Source organism: Marmota marmota, unplaced genomic scaffold, assembly GCF_001458135.2.
Source record: "Marmota marmota marmota unplaced genomic scaffold, marMar, whole genome shotgun sequence".
NCBI lineage: Eukaryota > Metazoa > Chordata > Mammalia > Rodentia > Sciuridae > Marmota > Marmota marmota.
The window spans coordinates 2,763,665-2,774,943 of record NW_025999961.1 but is presented as its reverse complement, the minus strand read 5'-3'; the positions used below and the strand labels follow the sequence as shown (position 1 = coordinate 2,774,943).

The 11,279-nt window shown below is 31.9% G+C and overlaps 1 protein-coding gene across 2 annotated transcripts in view; it reads left to right on the top strand.

Annotated features, from left to right (window-relative positions):
- Nipbl (NIPBL cohesin loading factor) overlaps nucleotides 1–11,279 on the top strand; it is a 101,516-nt gene that overhangs the window by 15,947 nt on the left and 74,290 nt on the right. For both annotated transcript variants that reach the window (XM_015496355.2, XM_048802888.1), the window contains exons 8-9: nucleotides 1,405–2,031; nucleotides 8,725–10,350. In XM_015496355.2, the coding sequence (XP_015351841.1) occupies nucleotides 1,405–2,031; nucleotides 8,725–10,350 (2,253 nt within the window). The remainder of the gene's footprint in view (nucleotides 1–1,404; nucleotides 2,032–8,724; nucleotides 10,351–11,279) is intronic.

The window sequence follows — 11,279 nt, the reverse complement described above, 5'->3', positions numbered from 1 at the left end:
AAAAAAAAAAAAAAAAAAAAAAAAAAAAAAAAAAGACTAGCGGTGTGACTCAGTGGTTAAATACGCCTAGGTTCAATTCCCAGTATCAGAAAAAGGGAAAAAAAAAAAAAAAAAGAATGTGATCCTTGATCCTTCATGGACCCTTCCATCATTTCTTTAAGTCATTAGTTAATTTTTTTTATATGAATTTATTAAGTCCAGGTGCTGGAAGTTTTAGAAATACTTAAAAATTATAGTCAGGTAATTTTACTTATTAGATTTTGTTGGAAAAGAATGCTTCACGTTTGGGCTTGTGTCTCAACAGTAAAGTGCTCATCTAGCACGTGCGAGGCACTGGGTTCGATCATCAGCACCACATAAAAATAACTAAATAAATGTCCAACTACAACTAAAAAAAATTATATATGTATAAAAGAATACGTCACGTTTTAAAATTAACATAGCTACTTAATATGCAATATAACTAATATTTTATTAGTGCATGAAAATGTCTAATTATAGCCATCTGTAACATGGGATATGTTTAAAGATATGGTAAAGATTTTATTCACCAGATAGTGTTCAACTGTTTTATCAGAGACATTCTTCGTGTGGTAAAACTTTTGCCTTTATGAGCCATTTTAATCTTATAATAATGTATTTTTAGGGATTAAAACCCCAGCTTCTGCAAGAGAAAACAGCTTAAAGAGTAACACTATTTGTAGGTTAGCCATCAAAGTTAGATACTTATCATCAGATGTTGTCAGTATAGGAAGTCTAAATAACTTCTTATACTGGGGGCGGGTACAAAGGGAGATAGGTGGTTGAATTAGATAATCACTTTTCTTCTGACACTTGATGGAGGATGATGGAGAGAAATCTTTAAATGGTCCTAAAATTTATTGTTTCTAATCTTATAAATAGATTATTCGTCAGAAACCTAAGCTTTCATTTATGAAATTGTTTTTTACAACTAGTTTTGAAGAATGAGTGGATTGGCAGTTATTCCAATTTGATTTTTAAGTGAATTGTTGGATTTTCAAGTTTATTCTAAAGTGTGTATTATTTATCACATAAACCTCTGCAAATAGGAAGGCGTAATGGTGTGTTCCACTTCAGACTTAGGCAAATCTGATTCTACATTTTCATGTTTGCTAGCTATAAAACTTTAGGCAAATTTCTTAACCTTTGTGAGCTTCATGTTCCTTTTTAGCAAAATAGTAACAATGATAATTCTCAAGAATATTTTTAAAATTAAGTGAATGATATATAAAGCATCTTGTTCAGTTCTGACAAAAGTGCTTAGATAATTTTTTAATATTTGTTCTATCTTTACTATATTGTCACTTTTATAATATTTCTATCACACTATAAGAAAATATAAAATGAGCACAACTGATTATTTCTATTGAATTATTTTTCTAGGATCAAGACCACCTTTAATTCTACAATCTCAGCCTCTACCCTGTTCATCACCTCGGGATGTTCCACCAGACATCTTGTTAGATTCTCCAGAAAGAAAACAAAAGAAACAAAAGAAAATGAAATTAGGCAAGGATGAAAAAGACCAGAGTGAGAAAGCTGCAATGTATGATATAATTAGTTCTCCATCCAAGGACTCTACTAAACTTACATTAAGACTTTCTCGTGTTAGGTCTTCAGACATGGACCAGCAAGAGGATATGCTTTCTGGTATGGAAAATAGCAATGTTTCAGAAAATGATATTCCTTTTAATGTGCAGTACCCAGGACAGACTTCAAAAACACCCATTACTCCACAGGATGTAAACCGCCCACTAAACGCTGCTCAGTGTTTGTCACAGCAAGAACAAACAGCATTCCTTCCAGCAAATCAAGTGCCTGTTTTACAACAGAACACTTCAGTTGCTACAAAACAACCCCAGACTTCTGTGGTACAGAATCAGCAACAGGTATCACAACAGGGACCTATATATGATGAAGTGGAATTGGATGCATTGGCTGAAATTGAACGAATAGAGAGGGAATCTGCTATTGAAAGGGAGCGCTTTTCAAAAGAAGTTCAAGATAAAGGTAAGATAATCTCATTACCACTTCAACATCTGGACAAATGTGCAATTAATTCTTTGTCTTTTCTCAAGTTTATATATATATATATTTTTTTAATTCTTATACCTCAGAAACTAAATTCTTAATTTCATTTTTTATGCAAAGCAACTCTCAGATTTGGTATTTTTCTCTACTGCAGATCTGTCATCTATTATGCACTGTATGATTTTACTTGCTTGTATTTTTCTACTAAAATGAACAATTTTTATATCACATGCTTTTTTCATAAATTATGTTAGTGTAATTGTGCATCTTCAACTTTCTCCCCCCAAACAAGTTTAAATACTATAAAATTATTTTAAAGCAAGTACATTTAAGGAACATTTATCTGTAGGCTTATTAAGTAGTTAGATATTTCACTAGGTTAATAAGCATATCATGATATATGATCTTTTTTTTTGTAATGAGCAAATTACAGAAAAGATTTTAAGTTAATAGCAAACTTTAAGCAAGGATCTTTTTATGGTGGTTATTGTTCCCTTTTTATCTGACTAATATATTAAGATCAAGTTGGAAGATGACCCACCTATTCTATGAGTTTATAGGCTTACTTAATTAATGCTTTGTAATTACATTCTAATCAAACAAAAGTAAGTCCCTAGAATGTTCTTAAATATTTGATATGAAAGATGGTGGAATGCGATGGACATTATTATTCTAGGTACATGTATAACCACTCATGGTATGATGCTATATCATGTACAATCAGGGAAGTGAAAAGTTGTGCTCTAATTGTGTACAATGAATCAAAATACATTCTGCTGTCATATCTATCTAATTGAAATAAATAAAATTTATTTTAAAAATTAAGAAGAATGATATTTAAGGGAGACCAATGAATCAGTTATTAAAATTAGTAAATAATTTATGAATTTTCTGTCTTTGCAAATGCATACACACATTTGATATAATCCAAACCTAAAATATGCTTTGTAAATTATTTTTATGATTAAAACATTCTAGATTGATAAACTATTCTAATATTTTATCCCTTGGTAATTATTAGAACACAACTTGATGTTGAATAGAGCTCATGTTTATATGATCTTCTTCCTTGTGTGACTAAATAATTGTTCCTATTCTACGAAGATTCATATTATATCATCTGTCATGGTGACTTTTTAGCATTATTGAAACTATAGACTGTATTTAGACATACTACAATGTTTGCAGAGTATGTAAATCATAAATAGGTGCAGTACAGAGATTGCTGAAAGTATTTTATTGGCTAGGGAACTAGGATTTTAGCTTTTTTAACTTCTACATAAATCTTTGATGTTAAGGATGAAATAAACTGCTGCTGGTTCCTTGTCTCTTTCTTTGTAGTATTAGGTGCAGAAAATTATATAGATTTTAAATTATATAAATTCCAAAGTGTATGTCCTTCTTTAACCTCTTATAAAAGTATATGTATGTCAAATGATGGTAGCAAATTACTCAGCTTCTCTTGATATTAATCTACTCCAAATTCCAGGATCCTACAACAGTCATTTTTGCCAGAAATATGCACAGTAGTGATCATCTGACCCAGTAATATAAATTTCATAGAGAACTGAATTTCTGCATGAAATTTAATCTGTTATGGGAAATTGGGTTTTTAAAAAGGAGTGTAATTTTTAAATGATTTTTTTAGTAGCTGTTGATAGAACCAAAAACGAAATGGTGAAATTTTTTAAAACTTTCCTGAACTTTTATTGTATCACATTTGTTGCACACAAAATGTTTACTTTTAGAAACGGAACAAAAGTAAAAGTATTAAATAGTTGTATTTGCATATTAGCAAACTCGTTTTATGCTGCTAACTTCTTTGGAGAATAAACAAAATCAACAAGATATACTGTTCTTGTGAAAAGTTATAATGTATGTTTTACTTTCACTTATCTAAACAGTTTTCTCTGTAATCTGATTGTGTGGCCATAACAAAGGTAACCGAAAAGCTCAATGAACAGAGTTGGGTTTACAGTTTGGGTGAAGATATAGTTTTCTGTTGCTATCAGGATTAAAGTAGGTTTTGCTGGCTTCATATTAGAGTTGTCATTTCTAAGTTGTTTTTCTGAAAGCCTTGTTCTTTTCCATAGATTTGTTTTACTTTTAGAATCTGACCTTTGATTTAAACCTGTTTTGTTTTTTTTTTTTTTGCGTTCAATTTCTGCACTGTGTGATGGAATTGTGTGTGTGTGTGTGTGTGTGTGTGTGTGTGTGTGAAATACCTTGAGATTTTGGAAAGGTTAAAGGTTCATATATGTTGTTGCTACGAGGTTTTAGGTGAGGTCACAAATCAAAGTGAAATTCTAACGAAGTAGTAATTTTATAATCAGCCCTTGATCGATGAAATACTTCATCATTGGTTATCTTATTTTTACTTTTTAGGACTGAATTCCAAATTGACTTTATGTGTGTGTGTGTGTGTGTGTATTTTAGTTGTCAATGAACTATTTATTTATATGTGGTGCTGAGAATCAAACCAGTGCCTCATACATGCTAAGCACGCACTCTACCACTGAGCCACAATCCCAGCCCCCAAATTGACTTTTAATGTATTTAGTGTACGTGGCACTAAAAAAAAATTTTTTTACAACTATTAGTGATGAAAAATAAGTAGACAAGACTACTTACCTACATGATTTTACTGAGAGCTCTGCTCTTGGGTCTTGAGTTTGTTTGCCAATGTTTTATGCTATCAGAAATATTCCTTTCAGTAACCAGAAATAAAAACTTTATATCTTATAAATAAGATTATAGAGTTTAGCTTGAGCACAGTGATGCATTTCTATAATCCCAGCTACCCAGGAGACCGAGGTAGAAAGATCACAAGTTTAAGGCCACTCTGAGCAATTTAGCGAGACCATGTAAGTCTCTAGTACTTTAAAAAAAAAAAAAAATCTTCAGCAAACATAGCTGATAATTATGGAATTCAAGAAAGAGACTAGAATAGTCTTTTTACTTAGGCTGTAGTAAAACCTAATATACCCTGGTTCCATACTTAGGAGACCCTTTTCTGACTGTTAGAAAATTTCTGTCCCTTTGGCCTTATTTTCCTTCTTTAGACAGTTCTTATTATATACACTGATACAGTAATTCTGTAACATACTCTGTTATAATAGTCCAAAAGGACATTTTTATCAGTCTTTTTGCTAATACTATTAACATCTGTAATTATATAAATTAATTTTAAAGGGCTAATCATCTTTGCTTCTAGGATGACCTGTCATTGACATTAATAACTCCTTCATGTGCTGACAATTTCTGCTTTCTTTTGTCAAAGAGGAAGTTTCTTTGTTCATCTGCCTATTTCATCTTTTCCAAGGTCCACTTTCCATGTTAGCAAGTACAAGGAATGCATAGCTTTACTAATATTTTTGTAATGTTATAATACTCTTGCACTATAACCCTTAGAAGAAGTAAATTACAGATCAAGCATCCCTAATCCAAAAATCCAAAATGCTCTGAAATCCAAAACTTTCTAAGTTTCAGATTTCAGAGGATTTTAAATTTCAGATTTTCAGATAAGGGATGTTTAACTGGTAAATTATATACGAATATTCAAAAATCTAAAATACTGAAATTGGAAACACTTTAGTTCCAAGTATTTTGGGTAAGGATTCTCAACCTGTATTTCCTACTATCAGTTGAAATAAAGAGACTGAGATTTTGGACAAGAATAGGATGATTCACTCAGCCTATACTTTGTATTAGGCGTGGGATGTTTTCATTTTTCTTAACTGGCTATTGTGTATATGATTATTGTGCTTTCAGTTATCACATGTAATGTCTTTAAGTGATAGTTTATTTCTTATGAGCATAATTGTTTAGAATTTCTATATGAGTGGATCTTATTTTTAAATATCAGAATCTGGATGGCAATTGTTGTAGTATCCTTTTGTTTACGTTTTCTTTAGGAGTATATGAATTCTGATAGCTAATCTTAAGTTTCCTGATGCTGAGGAGGGCTTAAAGGTAATTAGTGTCCCAAATACTAAAATCATTCTTCCAGAGATGGCTTTCCATCATTAGATGACGGTTATGATATAATGAAGATATTACAAAAGTGAATAGACAAGTGACTTATGTAGACTGTGAAATAAATTCATAGTGAGTAAATTCATAGGAATAAATTCAACTGAATCAGACCAAGTAAATCAGAAATGAGTGCTTTTAACATATCCAAGAATCCCTACAATAAAATGGTGAAATTTCCCTGATTTTACAGAAAAGGTGAAATACTTTTCAATAGGTGAAACATTAAAACTTTGTATTTAGGAATATCTTACATATAGTAGGGAAAATTTTTAAGGTTTTTCTCAATCTTAATGCATTACTTACATATAAATGCTTTTGTATATTTTCATTCAAATAATGATAGGATCTATAGTTTAAGATAGATTGAACCTGATAATTTCTTTGATATTGACTTACTTGCCCAATTTCCATCTTAATGGCAAGAGGTAAATTGTAATGAAGTTAATGATAATTCTGAAATGTTTTGATCATTTAAAAATCAACCTTCTGCCAGGCATGGTTGGTCACACTTACAATCTGAGCATCGTGGAAGACTGAGACAGGAGGATCTCTAGCCTTAGCAACTTAGTAAGGCCCTAAGCAACTTAATGAGACCCTGTCTCAAATTAAAAATTAAAAAGGACTGGGGAACCCTTGGTTCAATCCCTGGTGCCCCCCCAAAATTAGCATTCTGAGCTATTAAATATTTTTCTAAAAAAATTCACTTGTATTAATAAAAGAATATGCCACACATTTCTTTGCAAAAATTTTCAGATGCCTGAAACCAATAACATTGTAGTTGTTAAATATGCTTAGGTTGCCATTTTGATGACTTTCTAAAGCATACTGCATAAAAATAAAAGTTTTAGGCTATACTATATGAATTTCTGGGTTCTTGTCATAAAGGTTTAAGGTAAAGAGTATATGGTGATAGAGCATTCTATTTATAAGCTAGTAATTATTTGGTGTGCCCTAAAGTATTTTCTATGACATTTAAAAAGGATTCTATAAACATAAATTTAGTATTCTGAGTATTTTTCCTAAGTATCGATGCAGAAAGCTTTATATAAATTCTTACCATGTTATAATTTTAGAAAATAATCTAATGATAGCATACTTTATTATTAATATTAATTGTTTTGGAAATGAAGTGTGTTTGATGGTATTTTTGACTTCTAGATGACTGAAGGAGTAGATTGGTTTAGTTTTATAAGAAATAACTAACAAATATCCAAAGTGAATTGTTTTCCCTTTTTGGTAGTGCTGGGGATGAGATCATCAAACTCAGGTCCTCCCGCTCTCTCAGCAAGCATCCTACCCACTGAAACACATCTCCACCCACAAAGTAAATTACATTTGATTAGATTTTAAATTGGGTTGAACTGCTGCTTCTCACTTTGAGAACAAAACAGTAGAATTTTGGTGTATTAAAGAATCATTTATCATTAAGTTTTGGGTTTGTTTTTCTTTCCCCCTTAACTTTGTTTCCTAACAATAAAGGGCTGCTTTTCACTCTTCAGTTTAACTTTTAACTTGGTGATACTGTTTCCTTAAATGATGTATCACCTTAGTCAATGTCATAAAAGAATCTGGACATTCCTTTTTTATTGACTTTTAAAAACAGTCAAGCAGTTCAGCAAGTAAAGTAGGCAAATACTTTAATATATTAAAATGTAACTATGCTTAAGGACTAACTAGATACTCAATTTATAGCAAGTGACATAGCAATCTGGAGTCAGAAGTACAATCCTGCACAGAAATATATAACTTAAAAAAATACCATAATACTTTATTGCAGTGTGGATTTGTGATTATGTGTGTGTTTGTCCTTACATTTTAGAATACTCCAATTCTTTCTTTCTGAGGTCAGTATATAAACCCACAAAAATTTTTGTTGAAAAGTCAGAAGTATTTTTGTCACTGGAAGTTGCTTAAGACAGAATTTATCTTAAAAGTCCTATGGTTTATGTTGTTTCCTTATTCTAAATTTACTTCTATGTAATACTGTGTGTTACCTTTTGAACTCCACCTACTTTATTAACAACTTGAAGACTTTGAATTCTGAATCAGAAGTTAATGACAGATTATTGATTTTTAAACTTTTTTCTTACTTTCTTCATTAACCTTTTTTCATTGGCATGGTTTATATTTTCTTGTTTCATTCTTTTCCATACTTACATATATAGTATATTTCCTGTTTGGTATATGGATAGATATGGGGTTCTTAATCATTTGTGGTTAACAGTTTAAATTGCCTTAAGTGAGAATGTATGCTTTGTAACTGGTTGTCTTTTTTCTTATATAAAGAATCTGGTTTATACTTAACATACATGAATATAAGTGTGCATTTGTTTTTGATATATTATAAATTCTGTTCTTTTAAATCTTTGTACTTACATACTTTAAAAGTATGCATTTTTAAATGAGAGTCATTAATATTTGTTGAAGTCCAGCAAGCATGAAGATTCTCTTAAACCTTTATTTATTTAAAAAGTATTATGTCATTCATGCTTACTATTTTATATATACATATTTACTTTTGCATTCTCTCTATTTTTTTTTGAAAATATGACTTAAAAGATAGTCAAAATCCATAGGTTTTTAATAGGATAAGAATATGTCTATTACTGATATTGAATATTTATCTTTAAATTTCAGATAAGCCTTTGAAAAAAAGAAAACAAGATTCTTACCCACAGGAGGCTGGGGGTGCTACAGGAGGTAATAGACCAGCTTCTCAGGAGACGGGTTCTACGGGAAATGGGTCAAGGCCAGCATTAATGGTTAGCATTGATCTTCATCAGGCAGGAAGAGTGGACTCTCAGGCTTCTATAACTCAGGATTCAGACTCCATAAAAAAGCCTGAAGAAATAAAACAATGTAATGATGCACCCGTTTCTGTTCTTCAGGAAGATATTATTGGAAATCTTAAATCTACACCAGAAAACCATCCTGAAACACCTAAAAAAAAGTCTGATCCTGAGTTTCCTAAAAGTGAAATAAAACAAAACGAAAGTAGGTTATCAGAATCTAAACCAAATGAAAACCGATTGGTGGAGACAAAATCAAGTGAAAGTAAGTTAGAAACTAAAATTGAGACCCAAACAGAAGAACTTAAACAGAATGAGAGCAGAACTATCGAACCTAAACAAAATGAGAGCACCATAGTTGAACCTAAACAGAATGAAAATAGACTCTCTGACACAAAACCAAATGACAACAAACAAAACAATGGCAGGTCAGAAACAACAAAATCAAGACCTGAAACCCCAAAGCAAAAGGGTGAAAGTCGACCCGAAACTCCAAAACAAAAGAGTGATGGGCGTCCTGAAACCCCAAAACAGAAGGGTGATGGACGGCCTGAAACTCCAAAGCAGAAAGGTGAGGGCCGGCCTGAAACTCCAAAGCAAAAAAATGAAGGCCGGCCTGAAACACCAAAACACAGGCATGAAAATAGGAGGGATTCTGGAAAGCCATCAGCAGAGAAAAAACCTGAAGTGTCAAAACATAAACAGGATATTAAATCTGATTCACCTCGGGTAAAATCAGAAAGAGCTGAAGCCTTAAAGCAGAGACCTGATGGGCGATCAATTTCTGAGTCGCTAAGACGTGACCATGATAGTAAACAAAAATCAGATGACAGGGGTGAGTCAGAACGACATCGAGGGGATCAGTCTAGGATACGAAGACCAGAAACATTGAGATCCTCTAGTAGAAATGAACATGGCATTAAAACTGATGGTTCAAAAACTGACAAACTAGAAAGAAAACACAGGCATGAATCAGGGGACTCAAGGGAAAGACCATCTTCTGGGGAACAAAAATCAAGACCTGACAGTCCTCGTGTTAAACAAGGAGATTCTAATAAATCAAGACCTGATAAACCTGGTTTTAAATCACCAAATAGTAAAGATGACAAAAGGACAGAAGGTAACAGAAGTAAAGTAGATGGTAATAAAGCACACCCTGACAATAAGGCAGAATTTCCAAGTTATTTGTTGGGGGGCAGGTCTGGTGCATTGAAAAATTTTGTCATTCCAAAAATCAAGAGGGATAAAGATGGCAATATTACTCAGGAGACAAAGAAAATGGACTTGAAAGGAGAGCAGAAAGACAAAGTAGAAAAAATGGGATTAGTTGAAGATCTTAATAAAGGAGCTAAGCCTGTGGTGGTTCTGCAAAAACTGTCTTTGGATGATGTTCAGAAACTAATTAAAGATAGAGAGGATAAATCAAGAAGTTCCCTTAAGTCTATGAAGAATAAGCCTACAAAGTCAAATAAAGGTAAGAATACTTCTGATGTCATTTGTATTCTAATGAGCTTTATGTTTGAAAGTTACTGTTTCAAACAATGAAAATCTATAAAAATTAAAGCACTACTACATGAAAATAGAACCTTTATATAAAACAGTAGTAGACTGTTTCAGGAATACAGATAAAAAGTTCTCAATGAACTTTTTCTTCTCTCACCCCAACGTGAACTACTCTAATAGTAATTAATTTTACCTCTATTTAGTTATAGAGATAAGTTCTTTCAATGTTTAGTTTCAGATGTTTCTGAAAGTTGCTTCTTAATCCAATGACTGATGTATTGGAATAAATGTTTAACTCTCCCAAAAGTTCCTTTGACTGTAGAGATACTTACTCCATTTTGCAATGAGGGAGTGAGTTGAATTTTAATATCTAGTATCTCACAGTAAAGCTATGTGGTGTATAACAACTAATATAAATTATTTTAAGAAAATTATCTTACAATATTTTTTATGGAGTTCTCTCTGATTTAATTATCATGAATAGTTTGAAGTTGCATAATTTAGAAAATTGTATGTAAGGTTATTTTCGAAATAGTTTTAGCTGGGTGTAATGATGCATGCTTGCAATCCCAGCTACCTGGGAGACTGAAGCAGGAGGAACACAAGTTTGAGGCCAGCCTGTGCAACTTAAGGAGACCCTGTCACAAATTAGAATTTTTTAAATTCTGGGGCTGTAGTTCAGTGATTACCCAGTACTGCTGCAGCAGCAACAGAAGGATAATTTTCCCTATTTTACGCAAAGGTAATAGAAAATGATATTTGCCTCATAAATTCAGTTAAATTGTTAAATTCGTTGAGGTAGAGTTGGTGTTATTTTTGCATGATTTTTGGATGAAATTCTCTGGTTGCTTGAATACAATTATTTTGGGTATGGGGACAGAATTGTAAGTGCTGAGAATA